The 27,255-nt window shown below is 42.1% G+C and overlaps 3 protein-coding genes across 4 annotated transcripts; all 3 read left to right on the top strand.

Moving 5' to 3' along the window:
- The first annotated feature begins 3,799 nt into the window (after window positions 1–3,799).
- Window positions 3,800–7,721, top strand: LOC100194649 (ribosomal protein L26). The gene is made up of 4 exons (NM_001245841.1): window positions 3,800–3,815; window positions 4,679–4,854; window positions 5,079–5,219; window positions 7,556–7,721. The coding sequence occupies exons 2-4, from the start codon at window positions 4,687–4,689 to the stop codon at window positions 7,682–7,684; spliced, it is 438 nt and encodes a 145-aa protein (NP_001232770.1). The 5' UTR covers window positions 3,800–3,815; window positions 4,679–4,686; the 3' UTR covers window positions 7,685–7,721.
- A 1,490-nt stretch (window positions 7,722–9,211) lies between these two features.
- Window positions 9,212–12,393, top strand: atp6v0e1 (ATPase H+ transporting V0 subunit e1). Its single transcript, XM_045717917.1, has 4 exons — window positions 9,212–9,475; window positions 9,918–9,965; window positions 11,171–11,304; window positions 12,174–12,393. Exons 1-3 carry the CDS (start codon window positions 9,372–9,374, stop codon window positions 11,262–11,264), a joined length of 246 nt encoding a protein of 81 aa, XP_045573873.1. The 5' UTR covers window positions 9,212–9,371; the 3' UTR covers window positions 11,265–11,304; window positions 12,174–12,393.
- A 738-nt stretch (window positions 12,394–13,131) lies between these two features.
- Window positions 13,132–27,255, top strand: LOC106604293 (vesicle transport protein SEC20). 2 transcript variants are annotated; one of them, XM_014198788.2, is made up of 6 exons: window positions 13,132–13,362; window positions 13,634–13,726; window positions 21,217–21,308; window positions 21,501–21,605; window positions 21,750–21,868; window positions 25,852–27,255. In XM_014198788.2, the coding sequence occupies exons 1-6, from the start codon at window positions 13,282–13,284 to the stop codon at window positions 26,046–26,048; spliced, it is 687 nt and encodes a 228-aa protein (XP_014054263.1). In that variant the 5' UTR covers window positions 13,132–13,281; the 3' UTR covers window positions 26,049–27,255. The 2 variants fall into 2 exon arrangements, with proteins under 2 accessions (XP_014054263.1, XP_014054264.1); XM_014198789.2 differs by lacking the exon at window positions 13,634–13,726.

The raw sequence follows: 27,255 nt of genomic DNA, 5'->3' as shown, positions 1-27,255 counted from the left end.
CTGTCTCTCTCTCTCTCTCTTTCTCTCTGAGCCAGAGGGCCGCTGGGGGGAGTGCGTGTGTGTGTGTGTGTGTGTGTGTGCGCGCGTGTGTGTGTGTGTGTGTGTGTGTGTGTGTGTGTGTGTGTGTGTGTGTGTGTGTGTGTGTGTGTGTGTGTCTGTCTGTGTGTGTGTGTGAAGGGGGATGCTGTTAGGTTAAATAATATAGTATGTCATTCTCAGCCTCCAGCCCTCCACATTATGTCTCAATACAAGCTAGTGATACACAGTGGGGCCTCTAGGACTAGTCAGTATACAATACTAACCACTGTGGCCTGTAGGACTAGTCAGTATACAATACTAACCACTGTAACAATCAACTGCTTCAGTGCTCTGTCTGCTCTCCCTATCTGCCCTGATCACAGAACAGCCCTGTCTGCTCTGCTTTAGGAAGCACATAGAATGTGGCATACCCCTGTATAATACCAGACAAATTAACAAGAGAACATTGAAACAGAGACATCACACAGTTCTAATGAAATGGAGGCCTTTTAGGTGTAGTAGTGCTGTTTACCAACAAGCTCTCAGAAGGACCAGGCTTCTCAGAATGATCAGGCTTCTCAGAATGATCAGGCTTCTCAGAAGGATCAGGCTTCTCAGAATGATCAGGTTTCTCAGAATGATCAGGCTTCTCAGAATGATCAGGTTTCTCAGAAGGATCAGGCTTCTCAGAAGGATCAGGCTTCTCAGAAGGATCAGGCTTCTCAGAAGGATCAGGCTTCTCAGAAGGATCAGGCTTCTCAGAAGGATCAGGCTTCTCAGAAGGACCAGGCTTCTCAGAAGGATCAGGCTTCTCAGAAGGATCAGGCTTCTCAGAATGATCAGGCTTCTCAGAAGGATCAGGCTTCTCAGAAGGATCAGGCTTCTCAGAAGGATCAGGCTTCTCAGAATGATCAGGCTTCTCAGAATGATCAGGTTTCTCAGAATGATCAGGCTTCTCAGAATGATCAGGTTTCTCAGAATGATCAGGCTTCTCAGAATGATCAGGCTTCTCAGAATGATCAGGCTTCTCAGAATGATCAGGTTTCTCAGAATGATCAGGCTTCTCAGAATGGATTGGTGTCACAGTGGTGCAGATCAGTTCTAAACTTTTATCCACTTATCGAGCACAACCAGAGTGAAATCACATGGCAAATACTTTCCCATACTTCAGCTTTGATTTTAGTTTGCCATTAGAATAGCCAGACTTTTGCATTCATAAGTGCAGTCAGTTGTTCTACTTTTACTAGGCTATGTCATGCTACAGGATTAAACTACAGACAGGACACAGACCCTATATGACAGCTCACATTGACAGCTCACACAGTTAAGTTCAGAAGAACAGATAAAGCATACAGGCCTACATGCAGTGTAGTTCACCAAATGGTCAACATATAACGATATCTATACTAGACATCTAAACTCCCCTCTACTATCAACCACAATACACACACAGCTCCTGAGAGCCCCGGTGAGTCTCTGCCTACCTTCGGTGTGGCATGTGGAAGACAGGATGGTGGTGGGAGGGCGGAAGAGGTACGGGAGATAACGGGAAAAACATTTCATCTTCTTCTCCGTTTAGCAGAAGGCAGTGCTCCAGTGTTCACTCCACATCCGCACTGCCGCGAGAGAGACCAGAGATCGGAGAGGAAGGAAACGAGCTGGAACTGCTCGCTCTATGACCGCATCACTTTCACCCAGACAGACAGCAAGAGCCGAGCATGGTCCGTTAACCGGTTATAACAGCGCGCGGCGGAGAAGTGCGGTGTCCATGACAACGCGCCTTTTGCTTCCGCGTTCAGACATTTTCATCTGCATGGTGTAATTTCATCCCGATTCGCGCTGGCAGGCCAGTACAGGAGGTTGTGCGCCTCTTTTCCCGGATATCTGACAGGAGTGGGTAGGGAGGGGCTGGAGGGGTACGGGGTAGTGTGTGGCGGAGTTGGAAATTGCCTTGTCTTGGCGTGATTCAAAATGAACCTTTACCCCCCCTCCTCTTAATAAATAACCTAGATAATTTGATAATTTAGAGAGCAAAGTAAAGCGAAGTAGCCTAGATCATTCCATAATTTAGAGAGCGAAGTGAAGGGGAAATTACGCACCTCTTTGAGGACAGAGGTTCCTCAGAATAGCCTAATTTATATATAGTTAAAAGTAAAGCCACCGTGTTTCAGCTCTTGGCCTTCATGAGTTTTAGGCTAGGCTACAGAAGATAATATATGAATAATGTTTTCAATAAACTGACAAATAGCCTAGATGATGATGGTGATAAATCCTTGTCAAGCAAGCCTCAATAAACAGGCTACAAAGTAGTTTGTATTAGGTCTCTTCTCCGGATGTTTAGCCTACTAATTGATGATCAGGGTGAGCCAGTGAAGATGGAAACTCTTGACAGGTCCAAGAGGTCCGAAGGAATTACATCATGGTTTATGGCGACATCTCTTGGTCAACATCCATATTGCTAATATTCTACAATAGCATACTTCCATAGAACACTTTCTGTGTTTACAAAAATTCACGGACGAGGGCGATGCGCGCAAATTGGTGGCAGAACAAGGGGGAGTTCTTATAGAACACCAGCAAAAAAAGCCTCTATTTACATGTTGCTTATGAATGAATTTCAGACTACTTTTAGATTAGATCTAATGTGTGTCATCATCATAAATTAACTGCAAATACTTTAAAAAAAACACCACAACTTCAACTAGTAAAATGGCTCTTTGGATAGCTTTTGCTACAGCCTAAATCAATGAGTGTTAGCATTCTAGCTAACAACTGCTGCATCCAAAATAGTTATTTTGCAAAGATCACAACCAAATATAATCTTAGCTACTGTTCAAGATATAATCAAAACATAATTGTAAGCCTATGAGAACGCAGTATCATCTGGATATGTGTGCAACAAAAGTTCAACATTCCCCTTCTGCTACCATTTCTGTCAAGCCATCTACACATACAGTATGATGCATAGGCACTAGCGGTTCTGGAGGGGGGGGGGCAGTGCCCCTGTGACAACAATTTTGGACCCCCTTGTGGCCCCCCTAAATGTGGAGTATGAAATCATTTTTAAATAACACATTTTTGCTATCTTTCTTTTTTTACATCCGTTATTAGACAGTGGCAACGATGATGATTATGAACATGGTCTTTTGCCTGCTAATGCAGTGAAGATAATGATATGACAACAATAACGTCTAATGTAACTGGCCCCTCTAACAGTACAACTGGCCCAAGCTTGCCCCCCCCCAGTTGAAATGGTCTAGAACCGCCACTGTGCATAGGTTCAGTGGTGGAAAAAGTACCCAATTTTCATACTTCTCATACAATTCTCTTTACATCTTTAAAAGTAAAGATACCATAATAGAAAATTACTCAAGTAAAAGTGAAATTCACTTCAAAGTAGTTATTGAGTAAAAATCTAAAAGTATTTGGTTTTAAATGTACTTAAGTATCAAAAGTAAATGTAATTGCTAAAATATACTTAAGTATCAAAAGTAAAAGTATAAATCATTTCAAATGTCTTATATTAAGCAAACCAGAAGGCACCATTTTCTGTTTTTTATTTATTTACGGAGAGCCAGGTGCACACTCCAACAATCAGACATAATTTACAAATTAAGCATATGTGTTTAGTGAGTAGGGATAAGCAGGGATGTTCTCTTGAGAAGTGCGTGAATTTGACCATTTTCCTGTCCTGCTAACTGTGAATGTACTTCTCGCGGGATTCGTGTGTGAACTAATCGGAGCGGAAGTACAATGAAGGTCTCTTTTCCGCCGGCCACAGAAGAGTTATCGGCAGGGTAAGAATTCCTGGTTGACAATTTCACCAACGTAATCAACATCCATCCTATGTTATACACTTTTGTACATCCCCAAAAGTACATGTAAAGTCAGGTACCCCTGTTATTATTCTATAGTGGTCAGTATTGGAGACAAATTGGATATTAATGGCTATATCAAACGTCCCGTAATCTGCATCCCTCCACCTGTGTTGGCAGCTACCAACTCTAGAGAATGGCAGACAGGCTGTGAATTCAACCGAGCCTGAACGTTAATTACACGATATGTTCGCATAGTGTTTCGTTTAGAGAAACCCATGGCATTGATGTGTAGTTTGTCTTTCACTAACACTGAAGTCAACTGCGCTTGACAATCATCTAACATGGCTACCTAGCTAGGTTGCTAATGCTAACTGTGTGTACCCATGTCATGTTTAATGCATGGATATGACGCGTGCATAGCAGATCATAGATCTGTGTATAAACTTCCAGTTAGTGTTCTCGGTGATTGTTTCTGCATTGTTCAATCTTAGTTCTGCTGTTTGTTGGGCGGATAGCCTGAAGTCTAACTAACGTTAGCTGTTGTAGCTAGGTATTGACATGAGATCCAGAAAATGACTCTAGCTAACGTTACCCATCTATGTAGCTAACTAGCTTCACCTTACTAACATTTTGCAGCTTGAGGTACTCGTTTATAAGGCTAGCGAACAAACGTTACCTTTTAGGTGGGAAATCTCTTGGCTCTGTCACTTTGTGTTGTACATAAACTATGCTGTGGTGTTGGTTTGTTACTTGTAACAAACACACAGCCTAAACTACAAATGATTGACATGTAGCAAGTTGTCGGTCAATGCTAACCCTCTAATCTGATGTTTGCCCTGCAGCCATCAACATGAAGCTGAATCCATTTGTGACATCCTCGCGGCGTAAGAACCGCAAGAGGCACTTCAATGCCCCCTCACACATCCGCAGGAAGATCATGTCCTCCCCCCTCTCCAAGGAGCTCCGTCAGAAGTACAATGCGAGGTCCATGCCTATCCGCAAGGACGACGAAGTCCAGGTAAAGACCCCCAGAACCACGCGTTTCAACAGACTACACTAATTCTGAGGTTGCCTTACTGGCTGCTACTAACATGCATGAGGAACTACATACAATTCCAGCCCTGTAATACAGGCCAGACCCGAACTAACACCTGATTTCAGACCAATTCAAATTAGTGTTAGGATTTTGTTCAAGTGGGTGATGTTGTTTTTAATGTCATTTTCCATGTTTGTGCTGTGCAGGTTGTCCGTGGACACTACAAAGGCCAGCAGATTGGCAAGGTAGTGCAGGTCTACAGGAAGAAGTACGTCATCTACATTGAGCGCGTGCAGAGAGAGAAGGCCAACGGAACCACGGTGCACGTCGGCATCCACCCCAGCAAGGTAAGGCTCTAGCGTCTACCTGTAGTCACATGCATGTACTTTGTTTGTTTATGTGTATAGATGTATTATATATTACCTCTGTACCATGTTGGATAATCATTGTTTTAGTTTCTCAACTCAATTTGAGTGGTTCACAATGTTTTTTTTTTTAAACAAATCGTTATTTTGTATTGTATCATTGTGGGGTGTTAAAAACATCTAAATAACTACCCTTCTCAGCAGCTACCTGTTGATGGATACCTGTTGGAATGTTTAAATACATGCAGCTTTTTCAGTGTCCAAGCTAAGTGGTCACCACACCTGTGTCATGTTCAGTTGGCGCAATTGGGAGATAAAAAAACAAAAAACAGTTGCATGTTTCTGTTGGACAAGTCTGGGTGACACCTCAGTTTCAAGATGTTTTCTCCCACCCTCTGACGTTCTCCAATGTATTTTGAGAAGGAGGCGCAAAATCAAAGCACAATTAATTTAGAAAGAGTTCAAATGTTTCGGTAGGGTGCCTGGTGAGGGTAAATTGAGCGAATGTAGATATTTGCCAATCACCACTGGTTTCAGCCTTCGGATGTCAATGCAACGGGTGTTTTTCTGTTACGAAGGAAGATTAGTTGAATATAGTCAGCCTGACTGTAAGTTACTGAATGACTTGACTGGTTTGAACAACATGTAGTAAGACAGGCACCCAATGTATGCTGAACTGGGGAGGAAACATTGACTACATGCTAGTGCTCCACTTACTGCATTTACCTGACATGTAGGACATTGTCTCGGCTCAATGTTAAATTGTGAAACTGAAGATAAGGTTTTGGCCTAGGCTCCAGCCAGTCTTGGACATCAGTGCTATTAGTAGTAATACATTTGATATGATTCCCCAGGTCTTGTGTAGAATTAGAGGGCTCTTCTCGTTTGTCTAATAGAATGGCTCTCCATGTTATGTCTGGATGTGTATTTGTCATTTCTGATTGGGATTGCATGCTGAGTTGCAGATAAAGTCCACTGTTTCGCAGAAACTCACAATTTATCTTCCGAAGCCTGGCTGGCTTCTGATGTTGCTAGACTAGTATTGGGGCTGAGATGTTTCTTCATGGTATAGTTTAACTAGTATTGGGGCTGAGATGTTTCTTCATGGTGTAGTTTGACTAGTATTGGGGCTGAGATGTTTCTTCATGGTATAGTTTGACTAGTATTGGGGCTGAGATGTTTCTTCATGGTATAGTTTGACTAGTATTGGGGCTGAGATGTTTCTTCATGGTATAGTTTGACTAGTATTGGGGCTGAGATGTTTCTTCATGGTATAGTTTGACTAGTATTGGGGCTGAGATGTTTCTTCATGGAATAGTTTGACTAGTATTGGGGCTGAGATGTTTCTTCATGGTGTAGTTTGACTAGTATTGGGGCTGAGATGTTTCTTCATGGTGTAGTTTGACTAGTATTGGGGCTGAGATGTTTCTTCATGGTATAGTTTAACTAGTATTGGGGCTGAGATGTTTCTTCATGGTATAGTTTGACTAGTATTGGGGCTGAGATGTTTCTTCATGGTGTAGTTTGACTAGTATTGGGGCTGAGATGTTTCTTCATGGTGTAGTTTGACTAGTATTGGGGCTGAGATGTTTCTTCATGGTATAGTTTGACTAGTATTGGGGCTGAGATGTTTCTTCATGGTGTAGTTTGACTAGTATTGGGGCTGAGATGTTTCTTCATGGTATAGTTTAACTAGTATTGGGGCTGAGATGTTTCTTCATGGTATAGTTTAACTAGTATTGGGGCTGAGATGTTTCTTCATGGTATAGTTTGACTAGTATTGGGGCTGAGATGTTTCTTCATGGTATAGTTTGACTAGTATTGGGGCTGAGATGTTTCTTCATGGAATAGTTTGACTAGTATTGGGGCTGAGATGTTTCTTCATGGTATAGTTTGACTAGTATTGGGGCTGAGATGTTTCTTCATGGTATAGTTTGACTAGTATTGGGGCTGAGATGTTTCTTCATGGTATAGTTTGACTAGTATTGGGGCTGAGATGTTTCTTCATGGTATAGTTTGACTAGTATTGGGGCTGAGATGTTTCTTCATGGAATAGTTTGACTAGTATTGGGGCTGAGATGTTTCTTCATGGTATAGTTTGACTAGTATTGGGGCTGAGATGTTTCTTCATGGTATAGTTTGACTAGTATTGGGGCTGAGATGTTTCTTCATGGTGTAGTTTAACTAGTATTGGGGCTGAGATGTTTCTTCGTGAAGAGGAATTCATTTTGGGGTTCACAATCGGTTTTCACCACTGTTTTTATCGAAGTCGACCTAGAATAAATCCTCACATCTGTCTTTTCCCTCTTCCCTCCCAGGTTGTGATCACCAGGCTAAAGCTGGACAAGGATCGCAAGAAGATCCTGGAGCGTAAGGCCAAGTCCCGCGCTGACGGAAAGGAGAAGGGCAAATACAAGGAGGAAACCATTGAGAAGATGGCAGAGTGAAAATCTATTGCTTACAATAAACTGCTGTACAAATCAATTTCATTGTCTGTCGTAAATGGAAGTATTAAAGTTACTCTGGTTTAGCATGGTGGAACCAGCCTGATTGCATGATGGTTCACAATCTTTGTGCACACAATTTTCTTTTCCAATTACGTTTTCATGTCCTGAATAAAAATCAAAAGTTCAATGTGTTTACATCACATTTTGAACTCTACGGATAGTTTTGTCAAACTTGCGTTAAATAGCAAATGTGCCTACTCTGGTCTTGGCACCTGCACTCACAGATACTGTGTGGGTTGGCTAGTCTACATATTGAGATTATTATGGATAAGTGCAAGACTGTTTTTCAAACATCGATCATGTCACTAGATTAAGACCATTGATATTTATTGAATAGGAGCATCAATATCATCGTGCACTTTCACCACCCCCTGTGAAGTTCATAATGTATTTAATCTAGCCAAATGTTATTTAACTAGGCAAGTCAGTAAAAAATATTTACATTGACGGCATACCCCGGACGACGCTGGGCCAATTGTGCGCCGCCCTATGGGACTCCCAATCAGGGCCGGTTGTGATACAGCCTGGAATCGAACCAGTGTCTTTAGTGACACAGCACTGAGATGCAATGTTTTACCGCTGTGCCACTCGGGAGCATGCTTTCCCGAGTTGTAGTGGGAGGACCACACAACATGCCATCGCTTGACAAGTTTAGTTCGATATGATGGTATATCAATATTTGCGCATAAAAAGGTTTCCACCGCAATTTGTCGCATAACACATTTTACCGACACGAAAAGACACCTCCGTCTGACGAAGATTGTACCAAGATTGTACCAATAAGATTGTACCAACACTTCTTGGTTTTAATAAGTTTTGACTTTATTCGCATAAAAAGTGTGGATGGAAACGTGGTTACTGTATGAGTGCTGATTTAGGATCATCTGTATCCCCTGATATCATGATCTAATCTAAATGTTAAACCGTATCAATTTAGCACTGGACTGTTAATTTAGCACTAAACGGGCAGTGTTTTGCCTATACAAACCCAAGCTTTAGCCAAGGAAAATGTAAAGGTTTGCATGAATGAAATAGTTGGATGGCTTTAGACTTCGTGTAATAACGAAGAGAGAATAGAGCTCGTCAGCTTGTAGTCCTAAAAACCGGAAAATATATCTCTGGTTCGTTCAGCCATTCCTATGTGGAAAATGAATGTGGAAAGAATAGAGTTTTGAGGTTTAGGAGATCTTATACTTTTTGTTTCTATGAGATAATATCAGCCAGTTAACATTTATTTTATGAATTATTAAGCCTTTTATGTTCTTTGTGTTTTTATTACGTAAATGCTTCAAAATTCACAAAAAGTAACGTTAGGTGATGACGCCTATCTCATAGAACAAAATGTATAAGATATAAGCCTGTGTTACCACAGACCTTATTTTCGGCGTTTATCCAAAAACCCTACAAAAACAAAATGTTCCCATAGGATCAGTTTCCTCGAGAAAACACTGGTCTAGGATCAGTTTATGAAACTCTTTTGCTACCGCCACACGCCCAGTTTACTGTGGCGACATCATGTGATCCATACTTCCTAGTCCGGCAACACTTCGCTATTTTGGCGTTGAGTCGCGTTGCCAAGTGTATACGTTTACTTTCTCTACTTTTAAAGCTATTTACAAAGACAGACATGGCGGCGCTTAGTTTTGTAATTCCCATGTCGGTAATGACTCTGTTTTGGGGGATTATTGGTGGAGTTGTGCCGTGGTTTATCCCCAAAGGACCGAACAGAGGGTAAGTATATTAGCTAGCTAACATGATAGAAAAACACTATCTAGCTAACTTACATGTTGCTAACAAGAAAAGTTAGTAGTAAGCTCTAGTTTTAACTAGAATAAACTTTAACATTTGACAATGTTTTTAAACTTCTTTGTCCTTGTTGGATAAAAATGTAATGGAATATAGACAAATCAAGATGTCATTTTGGAACTTCCCCAGTCCATGTCTAGTGCCCATCTGCTCTGTCACTTGCAGGTGACTCAAGTTGGCATGATGAAGCCCTATCTGCATGAACTAGGTCTAGTAGTACATCTGAGAAATGAACACGCGTCATAATAAACCATAGATATGAGTCATGTTTTTTGTAGTGGTACAAATGTATAGCCTAATGTCTTGTTACTACTTTGTAGTAATGTTTTGGCCCAGTGGAATAATGCCTCTCTCTCCCCCCCCACAGAGTGATAGTTACAATGTTGGTGCTAACTGCTGTCTGCTGCTACCTGTTGTAAGTATAGTCCTCTCAGGAATGTAGCAGAATATTTCACAGTATCACTGAGGGCCCTTCTTATATTTATTTGGCTCAGTTGGTTGGCACAAGGTGCAGGCAGGCAACATCAGGGGTGTATTCATTACGGAAACCGTTTACTGTTTATGAACCAAACAGAGCAAACGGAACAAAACTGTGAGGGACCTACCTGAATTTGTTGACTAGAAACTCGTATTGATTACACCCCAGTGTTGTGTGTTTGAGTCTTGCATCATGCATAATGTTGGGCCTAGCTAAGTTGCTTTCCATGAAAGTGTGAAACTGGACTATTAGCTTATATTTGGAGATAGTTATGTGCTATGCATATGTCCCACATAGGCACAGAGAGAGAACACTTTACCCTTAGGTTATTCTCCAATTGCAGCTCGATTTCAATGCCCCAACATCAATACATAGTGCTTACCAGTCTGTCACAAATGTAGACAAGCTGAAAGTTGATCATGGTCGGTTTTGCCGGTTAGAGAAAATAAGTGTAGGCCTAGAGTACACCTGTTGCTTGTACGGTAGTTAAATGATCCCAGAGTATTGTAGTTAAATGATCCCAGGGTATTGTAGTTAAATGATCCCAGGGTATTGTAGTTAAATGATCCCAGGGTAATGTAGTTAAATGATCCCAGAGTATTGTAGTTAAATGATCCCAGAGTATTGTAGTTAAATGATCCCAGAGTATTGTAGTTAAATGATCCCAGAGTACACTTGTTACTTGTACGGTAGGTAATGATCCCATTCAATATAACCTGTTAGTCCTGAGATGCCATTTCATTTCATAGTTAATTATTTAGCTTTCAAAGTTGTTAGGCGAGCAGATAACCGTGTCATGTTATTTTGCCATATCTCCACCAGGGGCCAGTGCAGACCATGTAATGGGGATAGTCTCCACAGCAGCTGAGGGAAGAAACTAGTCTGCTGTACTGAGCACTTAGTTGTTTTCCTCTATTATAGCTGACCCTGCTGTCATGTTTGTCCATTACTATAGGGTAGAACAAGAATGTCTAAAAGTGAAAGACATGCACAAGTATCTTTATTCTTCATTTAGATCCCCATCAGATGCCTTAAATGCTCCTATTCTTCCTGGGGAGCACAAACAAAGCCATTACACATAATTGAAGCCATGACAGAGATGTGTAGTTGTGTAATCATTAGTATGTGTTGTATGTTTTCAGCTGGCTGATAGCGATCCTGGCCCAGCTCAACCCTCTGTTTGGACCAGCTCTAAAGAATGATACCATCTGGTACATTTACTACCACTGGCCCTAGTCTATGAGTCTACCAGCCCTCGGCCCCTCTCCTACTACAGGTAAACCCACTGGCCCTAGTCAACCAGCCCTCGGCCCCTCTCCTGCTACAGGTAAACCCACTGGCCTTAGTCTACCAGCCCTCGGCCCCTCTCCTACTACAGGTAAACCCACTGGCCCTAGTCAACCAGCCCTCGGCCCCTCTCCTACTACAGGTAAACCCACTGGCCCTAGTCAACCAGCCCTCGGCCCTTCTCCTACTACAGGTAAACCCACTGGCCCTAGTCTACCAGTCTACCAGCCCTCGGCCCCTCTCCTACTACAGGTAAACCCACTGGCCCTAGTCTACCAGTCTACCAGCCCTCGGCCCCTCTCCAGCTACAGGTAAACCCACTGGCCCTAGTCAACCAGCCCTCGGCCCCTCTCCTACTACAGGTAAACCCACTGGCCCTAGTCTACCAGTCTACCAGCCCTCGGCCCCTCTCCCGCTACAGGTAAACCCACTGGCCCTAGTCAACCAGCCCTCGGCCCCTCTCCTACTACAGGTAAACCCACTGGGCCTAGTCAACCAGCCCTCGGCCCCTCTCCTGCTACAGGTAAACCCACTGGCCCTAGTCAACCAGCCCTCGGCCCCTCTCCTACTACAGGTAAACCCACTGGCCCTAGTCTACCAGTCTACCAGCCCTCGGCCCCTCTCCTGCTACAGGTAAACCCAGTCAGATACACCTGAGAGGTCCATATCATCACTCAATTTATTTTGTTATATTTTGTAAGTCTATACTGCGATTCAGCCTTTTAACTGCAAATGTTGTTGGCCACTAGATTAAATCAATCAATGAAGAAATAAACCGTTCTCTGTCAATAGTCTGTAGTCGTGGCTTCCTCTCTTTATCTATTTTAATCTGTACAATTTTCTGTTTGTTCTCTGCAGGGGAGGACCTGACTCACTGCTGTACACCAATGAAGCCCTCACTCTATCACCTCACAAAGGGAACTGTTCTTGTACAGCTTAAGCCTTAACCCAGCCTTTGACACCTGACCTTAGTGAGAGTGGAGAGATGCCTGCAAAGATGATTTGTACAAACGGATCACCAAAAGGACTTTTCTAGAGAAATCCTCTTTAGTGCTTTAAGAATAAAGTATCAACCTTTGATTTGTATGGTGTGTGATGTGCTGTATGACATTTTGATTCTCTAACATTGATATATGATCTTGTCAAGGCATGTTGCTATTTAGCCTAGCCCATTTATAGATGCTAAATACCTTTAGCGCCTATTGACAATCTGGCCAGGGGAGTTTTGTTGCTCTAAACGTTAACACTCATCGCTTGTGGTATGGTGAAATTACTACGCACCTTTTATAGGTTAGGGTTCCCACGCTGCCATATTTCCATGTTGCAGCGTTTTGTTTATGGAAAAAAGACAGGAAGAAAGAAGCGACTACATGCTAATTAGATACCTGTGATTGTGTCTATGAACACCTGTGTGTAAATGGAAGACGCCACAAATGTGTCACAAAAAAATACTGTCAGATGCAACCATGTTAAATCAGTGCAGTAAGTATATATTTTGCATTTGTGAAATTATTTTGATGTGGTTTGAAAGTAGAGGGCTTTTCTAGAACCTTACCACAATGGACAATTGAATCATGTTTAGATGGAGTATTTGGCTGTTTTGGCTGCCAGAGCCATTTCCCCTCTAAACAGTAACATTAGGTTCCTTTAGTCCATTATTGGACTCGCCGTACCCCATAAATTAATATGTATGTTGCATGTAATGCAGCCTTTTTTTTATTCCATGTGTCCTTCATTGTGTCTGTGTGATGGCATTCAGAATTGTCCTTAGAAATGTTAGATATTAAACGTCATCAATCAATCCACGTATTGATTTACATGTTTTTGCATTGTTAAACCGGTTCTTGTTGCTCACGACCGAAATGCCCTCTTTGCTGTGTAAGTAAAGAGACGCGCTACTTCTACGAACTATGGGAAAGTCAATTCAGTTACTCCTCGCTTGCCGTAGACGAGTTTGTTGTCAAACATGGCGTCGTCGGATGTCCACGTCCGAATATGCGAGCAAGAAATCATCAAATATGACTTGGAAATAAAAGCTCTTGTACAGGTATGAATATTGATTCAGTAGGTTATTGTTCTAGACCATATAATGCAACGATATTGTATGTTGTCATGTACTCATTGTGGAGAATAACCTTATTTTCTGTCGCAGCTGGTTGGGCTCTTATCTTTTTTTTTGAGTTGGCCACTGACCCATTTTGGTACAATGGCCGGGAGTCTGAATAGATTTGGACTGATCATCTTTTTGAACCTTTGGATATATGACAAAACCATTTGTCTGATTTTATCTATATCTCTCATTTACTCATTGACATTAGGATGTCAATGAGTGTATAGGACCACACGTCAAGCTGACAGAGTTGAATGCCAAAGTGAAAGCAAAATTCAACAACCTTAGGCTACGGATTCAGGTAAGAGACAGTTAATCCTCCTGTCTCAAAAACATTTCAATGTTCTAAAAAACAAATAGCCTTCATTCCTCATTTCCTGTCCTTCAACTGCCTGGTGGAGATTTCACCTGTCCAGATCTACAGTGGGCTAAAATTACAGGCACCCCTGTCTGGCAATGCACAAACAAAACTTTACAAAATATAAACAATATAATTATAGAGAAACTCAAAATACCAACATGTGAGAAATACTGTACTTTATTCATGTTTCAAGGGAACCAACCAAAATTATACAAGTATTTAATACAAAATAAATTGAACCAAAATCAAGGTTTCATAATTATTGGCACTCCTCATTTAGTACTTAGTGCAACCACCTCTGGCAAGGATAACAGCATGGCGTCTTTTCCTGTAATGTTTGACAAGGTTAAGGAACACATTTGGAGGGATTTTGGACCATTCCTCTATGCAGATCCTTTCAAGATCCTTCACATTCTTGGGTTTGCGCTTATCAAATGCCCTCTTCCACTCAGCCCACAGGTTTTCGATTGGATTGAGGTCCGGCGACTGAGATGGCCAGGGCAGAACATTTATTTTGTTGTCACAGAACCATTTCTGTGTGGATCTTGAGGTATGTTTCGGGTCATTGTCTTGTTGGAAAGTCCACCTACGGCCAAGTCCCAGCCTTCTGGCAGAGGCAACCAGATTGTCAGCCAAAATTGCCTGATACTTGGTGGAATTCATTATGCCATCAATCTTAACCAGTGCCCCAGGACCTCTGGAATTAACCAGCCCCAAAACATCACTGACCCCCCTCCATATTTCACTGTGGGTATGAGGTTCCTCTCCTTGTATGCATCTCTGTTTCGACGTCAAACATGCCGATGCTGTATCTGACCAAAACATTCAATTTTGGTCTCATCTGACCAGAGCACCTTCTTCCAGTCATAATTTAAATGACATTTGGCAAACTCCCAGCGCTTGCATCTGTGTCTTGGGGTCATTAAGGGCTTTCATCTGGCAACCCTTCCAAAGAGCCTGTGGTTGTGGAGGTGGCGTCTGATGGTGCTTTTTGAAACCTGGTGACCCCAAGATGCCACCAAGGCCTGCAATTCTTTCACAGTGATTCTTGGGGATTTTGTTGCTTCTTTCACCATCCTCCTCCCTATCCTGGGGGGCAAAATGCATTTGTGTCCTCTATCCGTGAGGTTTTCAACTGTTCCATATCTTTTGAATGTTTTAATAATTGCCCTGACAGTGCCCAGTGGTATATTCAATTGTTTGTGGATCTTCTTGTAGCCATTACCAGATTTATGAAGGTCTACGACCATCTGTCTCTTTTGAACTGCCAGTTCTTTTCTTTTCTTCGTGGTGTTGGGATATTGCATGTGTGTTACCTCATTTTTATACCCTAGTGAAACAGGAAGTGATGTAATGGCTCAATACAGTTCCTTAAGACTTAGATAAACTTAAATAAGTGGAATTTAATTTGTGGTTTAATTTTCGTAGATGTTATTTACAATAATATTTAAGGGTGCCATTAATTGTGAAACCTTGATTTGGAGGACATTGATTTTTAATTAAATCAATAAATTATTTTGGTTGGTTCCATTGAAACATGAATAAAGTACAGTATTTCTCACATGTTGGTATTTTGAGTTTATCTCTATAATTATATTGTTTATTGTTGTTTAAGCATTGTTTGTGCATTGCCAGTCAGGGGTGCCAGTAATTTTGGAGCCCACTGTATCAGATATGTTGAAGGGAGACTTAAGACTATTGAGATTCAAACCTTGGATACATCAGTTCATATTGAGCTGTATACATCAATGTTAGTTGTAGGACACATTATAACTGAGTGTTTGACAGTGGTGTTAATATTGGCAGCAATTTTAGTTTTAGTCTTAGTTCATCTTTAAAAGACATTTTAGTCGTAGTAAGATTTTAGTCATATCGGTCAGTTTATTTGGATTGTGTGGATTTGCTCTACAGATGGTCATACTATCAACAAACAATAGGATGATAAGCAACTGCTTGCTAAGGTTAGGTTTAGAATAAGGTTAAGATTTACGTTTAGGGTTAGTATATAGTCTGTAGAGCATCTACAGATGGACTATCCAAATAAATCCAACTTTAAAAGCTCAGACACACCGGTAGGATTGTCAAACGTTTGCCTGCCGACAGTACATAGCACCGCTGAACAGTGTCAACAGTCAATAGTTTCTAAAGGTTCACACAGCAAAGACCTTGGAAGACGTCATCCACTCAGCCTTGTTATAATACTCCAAACCAGAAGGTGGCAGTAGCGTTGTTTGGAAATGCATATCTGTGCATATTGCTTATGGTCTAGATTCAAAACTCTCTCTGCTGACACAGATGTAACAATACAAATCTTTGGTGCTGATGTTGCTATTTTGTAGAAAGCCCTTTTTGATACTAGCCAGATGGCCACTGCTAGATACAGTGCCTTTAGAAAATATTCACACCTTGTTGTTTTACAGCCTGAATTTAACATTCATTAAATGTAGATGTTGTGTCACTCATCTACACCATAATGTCAAAGTGGAATCATGTTTTTAGAAATGTTTACACAGTAATAAAAAAACGAAATGCTGAAATGTCTTGAGTCAATAAGTGTTCAACCCCTTTGTTATGGCAAGCCCAAATCATTTCAGGAGTAAAAATTTGCCTAAGTGATAAGTTGCATGGACTCACGCTGTGTGCAATAATGGCGTTTAACATGATTTTTTGAACAACTAACCCATCTCTGTACCCCACGCATATACAATTATCTATCTGTAAGGTTGGTTGAGTGTAAAAATGAAAAAAAAGTGGACATTGAATCTCCCTTTGAGCATGGTGAAGTTCATTACATTTTGGATGGTGTATCAACCACCCTGTCACTACAAAGATACAGGCGTCCTTCCAAACTCAGTTGACGGAGAGGAAGGAAACCACTCAGTGATTTCACCATGGGGCTAATGGCGACTTTAAAACAGTTGCCGAGTTTATTAACATAAACACGTTTAGCATCTCCAGGACTCCACTCATACCACTCACTGATGCACGCCTTTAGAACATCTACATTTTCAAAAATCTAATAAATGTAATATACATCATCACAATAAATCCACTATTTATTTTTGTCAGGTCTAAAGAAACATGATATGAAGAAAATGTATTTCAGAAGAACAGTATATGAGTTGGTCTACTGTAGGCCTATGTTATCTGGCTATAAACTCCATGCTGTAGGCTTGTTCATTTAGCTGACAAGATATGCTTATAAGTCCCATAAAATGATTTTATGTTATATGATTTTATAGTAAAAAGAATATAATTGAGCTTAGCTGAATAAAATAGAAATTATATTTTTCCCATTCCGGAGCACGTGCGCGTATGAAGTGGCTATGTTGAGCTAGATTTAGAGTTAATTGACAACTTGTGTTGTGAATGATACAAACATTAGAATGTCTTAGAAATCAAAACATATATGGGCTGTATGGTGCGACTATAGGCTTGTGATGATTTGAGAAAGTAGCAGAAAAAGCTTGCGCTCTGTTCCTTGCCTCAGGCTGCACAGCTGTTCTCTCATCAAGCGATCATATTTTCACATCAGACAATTCTCAATTTAATCTTGTCTTTACTAATACAGTATGTACAATTAGTTTCGATTTAGAATGGACCATTCATTATCAAATGGGCAGCACTAGCGGTTCTGGGGGGAGGGGGCCAGTGCCCCTGTGACAACAATTTTGGACCCCCTTGTGGCCCCCCTAAATGTGGAGTATGAAATAATTTTTACATCACAAATTTTTGCTATCGTTCTTTTTTTACATCCGTTATTAGACAGTGGCAACGATGATGATTATGAACATGGTCTTTTGCCTGCTAATGCCTGCAATGCAGTGAAGAAAACGATATGACAACAATAACGTCTAATGTAACCGGCCCCTCTAACAGTACAACTGGCCCCAGCTTGCATGCTATGTGCGCTCCAACCTTGTTCATGTAGCTAACCAGTGCTTAATTTGGAAACCAAGTGAAACCTGTTCGGGAACATCGATGGTAACATGTTTTCGCAACGAAACATATTTCACTAAACTGTTGACAGCCTGTCTGCGAAATCTGGAAAGGAATAGAGAGAGAGGAGGAGGAAACACATGGTGGTGAGATATTCTGTATAGCTAAATGTAATGTGTCACTCAATTAATTATGAAAATATAAAACATTCCCTATTACTAGGCTATTCAAAATCAAATACACTAATTATAGTCTAACTGTAAGCAGCCCTGTACAATCAATGAACCAACAGCATCGACTATGGCTCTATGTTCTCTCACCGACTCATGGATAGACATGTTGGAGCGTAGAATAGGGTAACCAGTCTGCATAATCCAGTATGCATAATAACACTGTCCACACTCAAAGGCGAGTACTCAAATGTGTTTAATTTTGGAGTATATGCTAGACCAATTATCTACCAAAGATCTTAAATCAGTTTTGTTTGATGTTTTTCTGCCATGAGTAATATGCAGTAGGCTATGTATTGTATAAGGGCACAATCATAGTATTAATTAAGTGTTTTGGTCTCATAAGCCTATGCATAAACTCTAATATGCGTATGGGTGTTTTGAATGAATCGTCACCTTAGAAAGCGCTGACCGTTTCGTTCTGTTAGGCTTTAAACAACATCCACAACAACCATGTTTTACACTGTTTCAACCTGCTGTTGAACTTCTTTCTTCAAATTGATCGTCACAGTGACGTTCGTTATAAAAGTATGATAGGCCTACTGATTTGATGACAAGTGTTTGATGTGATTTTCGATTATATTTACATTGTCAGAGGGGTTAGCGGGACAATAGAGCCCGGACTACCAGGTCGTTAGTGATCGGATGGTAGTTAGCAAGTTCGGTACTACCAAAGCATGTCCAGAGTGCATTAAAGGACATTACCGTGACTCGACTGTCATGTGGCATTTTACTGCAGTCATGACTTCCGGTGTGGCGGTAATATTGTCACCCCAACAGCACTAGCAAGGACTAGCGAGTTTTTTTGTAGAAAAATAAAGAGTAGAGCTAAGCACAGGCAAATAAGGTCCTAGAGGAAAACCTGGTTCAGTCTGCTTTCCAACAAACACTGGTAGACAAATCCACCTTTCAGCAGGACAATAACCTAAAAGGCAAAGCCAAATATTAGTGCTGACCAATTAACCCAAATACATACACTTAGGTTGGAGTCATTAAAACTCGTTTTTCAAACACTCCACAAATGTCGTGTTAACAAACTATAGTTTTGGCAAGTCGGTTAGGACATCTACTTTGTGCATGACACAAGTAATATTTCCAACAATTGTTTACAGACAGATTATTTAACTTTTATAATTCACTGTATCACAATTTCAGTGGGTCAGATGTTTACATACTAAGTTGACTGTGCCTTTAAACAGCTTGGAAAATTCCAGAAAATGATGCCATGGCTGATAGGCTAATTGACATCATTTGAGTCAATTGGAGGTGTATCTGTGGATGTATTTCAAGGCCTACCTTCAAACTCAGTGCCTCTTTGCTTGACATAATGGGAAAATCAAAAGAAATCAGCCAAGACCTCAGAAAACAAATTGGAGACCTCCACAAGTCTTGTTCATCCTCGGGAGCAATTTCCAAACGCCTGAAGGTACCACGTTCATCTGTACAAACAATAGTACGCAAGTATAAACACCATGGGACCACGCAGCCATCATACCGCTCAGGAAGGAGACGCGTTCTGTCTCCTAGAGATGAACGTACTTTGGTGCGAAAAGTGCGAATCAATCACAGAACAACAGCAAAGGACCTTGTGAAGATTCTGGAGGAAACAGGTACAAAAGTATCTATATCCACAGTAAAACGAGTCCTATATCGACATAACCCGAAAGGCCGCTCAGCAAGGAAGAAGCCACTGCTCCAAAACCGCCATAAAAAAGCCAGACTAAGGTTTGCAACTGCACATTGGGACAAAGATCGTACTTTTTGTAGAAATGTCCTCTGGTCTGATGAAACAAAAATTGAACTGTTTGGCCGTAATGACCATTGTTATATTTGGAGGAAAAGGGGAGGCTTGCAAGCCGAAGAACACCATCCCAACCGTGAAGCACGTGGGTGGCAGGATCATGTTGTGGGGGTGCTTTGCTGCAGGAGGGACTGGTGCACTTCACAAAATAGATGGCATCATGAGGAGGGGAAATTATGTGGCTATATTGAAGCAACATCTGAAGACATCAGTCAGGAAGTTAAAGCTTGGTCGCAAATGGGTCTTCCAAATGGACAATGACCCCAATCATACTTCCAATGTTGTGGCAAAATGTTCTAAGGACAACAAAGTCAAGGTATTGGAGTGGCCATCACAAAGCCCTGACCTCAATCCTATAGAAATGTTGTGGACAGAACTGAAAAAGCGTGTGTGAGCAAGGAGGCCTACAAACCTGACTCAGTTACACCAGCTCTGTCAGGAGGATGGGCCAAAATTCACCCAACTTATTGTGGGAGGCTTGTGGAAGGCTACATGAAACGTTTGACCCAAGTTAAACAATTTAAATGCAATGCTACCAAATACTAATTGAGTGTATATAAACTTCTGACTCACTGGGAATGTGATGAAAGAAATAAAAGCTGAAATAAATCATTCTCTCTACTATTATTCTGACATTTCACATTCTTAAAATAAAGTGGTGATCCTAACTGACCTAAAACAGGGAATATTTTCTGGGATTTAATGTCAGGAATTGTGAAAAACTGAGTTTAAATGTATTTGGCTAAGGTGTATGTAAACGTCCGACTTCAACTGTAAGTGGTTTCATTGAAAAGGGGATATGAGCTTTACAAAAATGCCAGAAGTATTAATGTACTTCTAATATTCAACAAATAGCATTCGTTTTTAGCATAGGAAAAAAGCAACCGCAACCGCATGTCGCGTTTGCGGTCTGTGGCGCGAGAGCGGCAACACAGATTAATGAGTAACAGCGCACATGGGAAAATAGAGCTTCTGATGTGATCAAAGCAAAAATAGCCTTGAAAGTAAGAGTGCGAGAGTAAAACATCTTTATAGTTGAGTTTAGTTACAAGTCCATTGTCCTGGCTTCGCATCCGTTCAGAAGATTGACGAGTGACTGAAGAGACCGTCTGGGAACTGTGTGGGAGATCCGGGCAGATCAGCTCAGCTCAATCAGACCGCGCAACTGAAAGATGTCAATTCTGTCAATGAGAGGATTGCATGAAATATTCTGCATGCATGCGTTGGATTGGACAAAATGGATGAAAATGAGCTTCATGTTAAATTAAATGTTGATTAATCTCACATGGAATTCTCGTCCCGTCACATTTTCGTCAACTAAATGAAAAGTAATTTGTAATAGTTATGTTTTTTTTTCCCAGGACGTCTCGTAATCGTCATAGTTTTAGTCAGGAAAAATAGGCACTTGACGAGTATTTTTCGTCATAGTTATTGTTGACGAAATGATCACTGTTTGACAGGACCTAGATCAGATGGGGAGGGAGCAGGACAAGGAGTCAGACAAGTTGGCGCTACTCAGTGAGGTGGACAGACACCGCAAGCAGATGGTCAGGTAAGAGAGCATGGTAGGAGTGTGGATTACTGCTGTTTCTTCAGTGCTGGATCCAATCTGTAGTAGTTAGTAGGATGCATGTCTCCTTTAGAATGGTTTTCTGGTGTTTTCCATAGACCTTTTACATATAGTGGTAGTGCATAAACTATAAGCAAGCATCCTAATGAAACTGTATATTTCCTATCCCTGCAGTAACCAGACAGCATGGAGGAAGGCCAACCTGGCCAGTAAACTGTCACTAGACAACCTGGAGAAGGAATCTCTTCTCTATGGAGGAGATAGTGAACTTAGACATAGGTAAACAGATATTGGCTGTTTCTAGATACTCTTCTGTAATGTTTCATTGTCGTTCCCTTATTTCACTGTGTGTTTATAGTTTCTGTCTTATTGTTGTCTGTTACTCTGAAGATTTAGAATGTCTTTATTTTTTCCTCCAATCAGAAAGGTGACCAAAGAGGGGCTGGCCCAGTCGTCCAGTGACATCACTGAGAGCCTGATGAGCATCAGCCGGATGATGTCACAGCAGGTGACGCAGAGCGAGGAAACCATGACCACGCTGGGTGAGTGGCGCCCCCTAGAGTACACAGTGTAAATCATGTCATATTCTGTGTTTCTGAGAGGAGTAGTAGTGTTTATAATTTCGGCCCCTGACCCCGTCCCCTAGCTCCCTTTTCTTTCAGTGTTTACACATCTGGAAGAACTAGATGAGTGAGAAGCAGTGATGTAGTGGTAAAAAGTGGGTAAACGCTGATCGCCTTTCACAGTGAATAAAGTAATGCTCCCTATATTTACAATGCACTTTTTTGTAATAGGTGGGTAAACGTTTGAGCAACATAAAAAGGTGCGTAAATGCTGTTTGCGTGTGTTTACCTTCCACTGCACCACTGGTGAGAACAATGTGGAGATGGTTCCACCATTTCAAATCAAATCAAAGTTTATTTGTCACGTGCGCCGAATACAACAGGTGTAGACCTTACAGTGAAATGCTTACTTACAGGCTCTAACCAATAGTGCAAAAAAGGTGTTAGGTGAACAATAGGTAAGTAAAGAAATAAAACAACAGTAAAAAGACAGGCTATATACAGAAGCGAGGCTACATACAGACACCGGTTAGTCAGGCTGATTGAGGTAGTATGTACATGTAGATATGGTTAAAGTGACTATGCATATATGATAAACAGAGAGTAGCACCAGCGTAAAAGAGGGGTTGGGGGGGCCACACAATGCAAATAGTCCGGGTAGCCATTTGATTACCTGTTAAGGAGTCTTATGGCTTGGGGGTAAAAACTGTTGAGAAGCCTTTTTGTCCTAGATTTGGCTCTCCGGTACCGCTTGCCATGCGGTAGTAGAGAGAACAGTCTATGACTGGGGTGGCTGGGGTCTTTGACAATTTTTAGGGCCTTCCTCTGACACCGCCTGGTGTAGAGGTCCTGGATGGCAGGCAGCTTAGCCCCAGTGGTGTCTTGGGCCGTACGCACTACCCTCTGTAGTGCCTTGCGGTCAGAGGCCGAGCAATTGCCGTACCAGGCAGTGATGCAACCAGTCTGGATGCTCTCGATGTTGCAGCTTATTAGTTTCCTGAGGGGGAATAGGCTTTGTCGTGCCCTCTTCACGGCTGTCTTGGTGTGTTTGCCCATTCTAGTTTGTTGTTGATGTGGACACCGAGGAACTTGAAGCTCTCAACCTGCTCCACTACAGCCCCGTCGATGAGAATGGGGGCGTGCTCGGTCCTCCTTTTCCTGTAGTCCACAATCATCTCCTTAGTCTTGGTTACGTTGAGGGATAGGTTGTTATTCTGGCACCACACGGCCAGGTCTCTGACCTCCTCCCTATAGGCTGTCTCGTCGTTGTCTGTGATCAGGCCTACCACTGTTGTGTCGTCTGCAAACTTAATGATGGTGTTGGAGTCGTACCTGGCCATGCAGAGTCGTGGGTGAACAGGTAGTACAGGAGAGGACTGAGCATGCACCCCTGTGGAGCTCCAGTGTTGAGGATCAGCGTGGCAGATGTGTTGCTACCTACCCTCACCACCTGGGGGTGGCCCGTCCAGATGCCCAGGATCCATTTGTAGAGGGAGGTGTTTAGTCCCAGGATCCTTAGCTTAGTGATGCGCTTTGAGGGTACTATGGTGTTGAACGCTGAGCTGTAGTCAATGAATAGCATTCTCACATAAGTATTCCTTTTGTCCAGGTGGGAAAGGGCAGTGTGGTGCAATAGAGATTGCGTCATCTGTGGATCTGTTTGGGCGGTATGCAAATTGGAGTGGGTCTAGGTTTTCTGGGATAATGGTGTTGATGTGAGCCATTACCAACCTTTCAAAGCACTTCATGGCTACGGACATGAGTGCTACGGGTCTGTAGTCATTTAGGCAGGTTGCCTTTGTGTTCTTGGGCACAGGGACTATGGTGGTCTACTTGAAACATGTTGGTATTACAGACTCAATCAGGGACATGTTGAAAATGTCAGTGAAGACACCTGCCAGTTGGTCAGCACATGCCTGGAGCAAACGTCCTGGTAATCCATCTGGCCCCGCAGCTTTGTGTATGTTGACCTGTTTAAAGGTCTTACTCACATCGGCTACGGAAAGCGTGATCACACAGTCATCCGGAACAGCTGATGCTCTCATGCATGCCTCAGTGTTGCTTGCCTCGAAGCGAGCATAGAAGTGATTTAGCTCGTCTGGTAGGCTCGTGTCACTGGGCAGCTCACAGCTGTGCTTCCCTTTGAAGTCTGTAATAGTTTGCAAGCTCTGCCACATAAGACGAGCATCATAGCGGGTGTAGTATGATTCAATCTTAGTCCTGTATTGACGCTTTGCCTGTTTGATGGTTCGTCGCAGGGCATAGCAGGATTTCTTGTAAGCTTCCGGGTTAGAGTCCCGCACTTTGAAAGCGGCAGCTCCACCCTTTAGCTCAGTGCGAATGTTGCCTGTAATCCATGGCTTCTGGTTGGGGTATGTACGTACAGTCACTGTGGGGACGATGTCCTCGATGCACTTATTGATAAAGCCAGTGACTGATGTGGTGTACTCCTCAATGCCATCGGAAGAATCCCGGAACATGTTCCAGTCTGTGATAGCAAAACAGTCCTGTAGTTTAGCATCTGCTTCATCTGACCACTTTTTTATAGACCGAGTCACTGGTTCTTCCTGCTTTAATTTTTGCGTGTAAGCAGGAATCAGGAGGATAGAGTTGTGGTCGGATTTACCAAATGGAGGGCGAGGGAGAGCTTTGAACGCGTCTCTGCGTGTGGAGTACAGGTGATCTAGAATTTTTTTCCCTCTGGTTGCACATTTAACATGTTGATAGAAATTTGGTAGAACTTATTTAAGTTTCCCTGCATTAAAGTCTCTGGCCACTAGGATCGCCGCCTCTGGGTGAGTGGTTTCCTGTTTGCTTATTTCCTTATACAGCTGACTGAGTGCGGTCTTAGTGCCAGCATCTGTCTGTGGTGGTAAATAAGTATAGCTGAAAACTCTCTAGGCAAGTAGTGTGGCCTGCAATTTATCACAATATACTTTACTTCACACAAGCAAAATCTAGAGACTTTCTTAGATTTCGTGCACCAGCTGTTGTTTACAAATATGCACAGACCGTCCCCCCTCGTCTTACCGGAGTGTGTGCTGTTCTATCCTGCTGGTGCAGCATATATCCCACTAGCTAAATATCATGTTGTCATTCAGACACGATTCCGTGAAACATAAGATATTACAGTTTTTGATGTCCTGTTGGTAGGATATACGTGATCGTACGTCGTCTAGTTTATTGTCCAATGATTGCACGTTGGCGAGTAGTATTGACGGTAACGGCAGCTTTCCCAGTCGCCTTCTCCGGGTCCTGACCAGGCATCCGGCTCTTTGTCCTCTGTACCTGCGTCGCTTCTTCTTGCAAATAACGGGGATGTCGGTCCTGTGGGGTGTTTGGAGAATGTCCCGTGCGTCGTCTTTGTTGTAGAAAAAAATCTTTGTCTAATCCGAGGTGAGTGATCGCTGTCCTGATATCCAGAAGCTCCTTTCTGCCGTAAGATACGGTGGCAGAAATATTATGTACAAAATAAGTTACAAATAATGTGAAAAAAATAAATAATAGCACAATTGGTTGGGCGTCCGTAAAACTGCTGCCATTTCTTCCGGTGCCATTTTACAGTTGAGTTTCATATGTATATACTGTATTCTACTGTATTCTAGTCAATGTCACGCCGACATTGCTTGTCCTAAAATGTATATATTGCTTAATTCCATTCTTTTACTTTTAAGTTTGTGTGTATTGTTGTTAATTGTTAGATATTACTGCACTGTTGGAGCTAGAAACACAAGCATTTCGCTACACCCGCAATAACATCTGCTGAACATGTGTATGTGACCAAAAAACTTTGATTTGATTTTGATTTGAAAAGCCCTCAAATTGGAGGACACAAGGACTGTTTCTCAGTTGCTTTTTTCAAATACAAACATAAGCAGCTGACACATTTCAACAGTCAGCTATTTGATATGTCCAGACACAAAGTCTTTGCCAAAGCCTAGTGTGGACTCTCTCCTCCATAGCAACCTCGTCTCAGGCGGTCCTGGAGACCAACGATGAGTTTAAGGCCATGACCGGAACCATCCAGCTGGGGAGAAAGCTCATCACTAAGTACAACCGCAGGGAGCTCACTGACAAACTGCTCATCTTCCTCGCTCTCGCACTCTTCCTCGCCACGGTCTTCTACATCCTCAAGAAGAGAGTCTTCTTCTTCCTCTAGACCAGACACAACTAACTTAAACTAAGTAACTTTTAGAGCGACTTTGATTAGAGTAACTATGATCATATAAGCTAATTTACGACAAGTGAGTTGTGTGACATGAGTATTGGCAGATGAATATACTGCTTATTTATCATTCCTACCTGCCACAGGTGGACACATGTAATTCCATATCAACATTTAAAGTCTTGTGCGCACACACAGTAGTAATGGCTTCCGGGATAAGCCTATTTTAAACACTATGCGTCTGTCATGGAAGGAAATATCAGACTGCCATCAGCTGTTTGCAATCCTTATAGGAAAGTTTGATGGTTAATGTAACCACTTATGATTATCATGTTAATGTATTATTCCATTGCAGGAAGTTAAAGCTGTTGTCCAATTATTTATATCCTGCTCTGAAAGAGAAATAAATGGATATTACCAGTAGCCTTATTTAATTGGTGATTCCAATTACGCCGGAGTATTATTTAAAGTATAGGGGTTCATGTCAATGTGTAACACATTCTCTGTAACGTAATCAGTTTTCGAAGAGATTATCACAATAAAATGTTGACATTATGAAATTGTGTAAAAACATTTTTCCCCAAGCACCAGTGTGGACATGTGGGATGTACATATCATCCACACAAGTTTCAGTGACTCTGGTCTAGCGTCTGGTTGTCAGTATTTCCTTATGGAGCTAGCTAACTTGACTCAGCAGTGGTGAGGCCTACTCCCAGTAGCTGGCAGCAGGGTGAACAGTACTGGGTACAGTGCTGACCAACCAGGGCAGAAAAGCTAGCAGCAGGGGGAACTGTACAGTCTGTGCAGGCCAGGCACCAGGGCAGAACAAATCTGAAAAGCTGTGGCAGTAATCACATTGCCAGCGATAAGGAAACATGCGTCTCTGCCTTTCTTCAGATAGGAACCGGAAAAGCAGATTATTCTGACCCGTTTCACTCTCCTGGTCCCTGCTCCCTTTCTTTCCACCGGGGGTGGAGGATGAGAGGAGGTTATTTTAAGATTTGCGTGGACCTGTTATCTGACGTTGCCTTTTCAACACCTTGGAGGGGGAGAAGGGATGTGGGGAGAGGGGGGCTGGTGGCTGCATGACCTCTCTACCCTCTACATGAAGACGGTCTCACATGTCATTTGGGAAATAAAAATCTGTTTTCATGTTGATGTTTCTATTCAGTGTACCAATAAAGGCCTCTGACTTTGTCTA

Source organism: Salmo salar, chromosome ssa05, assembly GCF_905237065.1.
Source record: "Salmo salar chromosome ssa05, Ssal_v3.1, whole genome shotgun sequence".
NCBI lineage: Eukaryota > Metazoa > Chordata > Actinopteri > Salmoniformes > Salmonidae > Salmo > Salmo salar.
This window is presented reverse-complemented; position numbering and strand designations above follow the sequence as displayed.

Bases quoted from the DNA above. Each gene is read 5' to 3' on its own strand.
- LOC100194649 (NM_001245841.1), top strand. From the start codon at position 4,687: ATGAAGCTGAATCCATTTGTGACATCCTCGCGGCGTAAGAACCGCAAG. The intron at 4,855-5,078 runs GTAAAGACCCCC...TGTGCTGTGCAG, and splicing joins GCAAGGACGACGAAGTCCAG to GTTGTCCGTGGACACTACAA. The intron at 5,220-7,555 runs GTAAGGCTCTAG...CTTCCCTCCCAG, and splicing joins TCGGCATCCACCCCAGCAAG to GTTGTGATCACCAGGCTAAA.
- atp6v0e1 (XM_045717917.1), top strand. From the start codon at position 9,372: ATGGCGGCGCTTAGTTTTGTAATTCCCATGTCGGTAATGACTCTGTTT. The intron at 9,476-9,917 runs GTAAGTATATTA...CCCCCCCCACAG, and splicing joins CCCAAAGGACCGAACAGAGG to AGTGATAGTTACAATGTTGG. The intron at 9,966-11,170 runs GTAAGTATAGTC...GTATGTTTTCAG, and splicing joins GCTGTCTGCTGCTACCTGTT to CTGGCTGATAGCGATCCTGG.
- LOC106604293 (XM_014198788.2), top strand. From the start codon at position 13,282: ATGGCGTCGTCGGATGTCCACGTCCGAATATGCGAGCAAGAAATCATC. The intron at 13,727-21,216 runs GTAAGAGACAGT...ACTGTTTGACAG, and splicing joins ACCTTAGGCTACGGATTCAG to GACCTAGATCAGATGGGGAG. The intron at 21,309-21,500 runs GTAAGAGAGCAT...CTATCCCTGCAG, and splicing joins CACCGCAAGCAGATGGTCAG to TAACCAGACAGCATGGAGGA.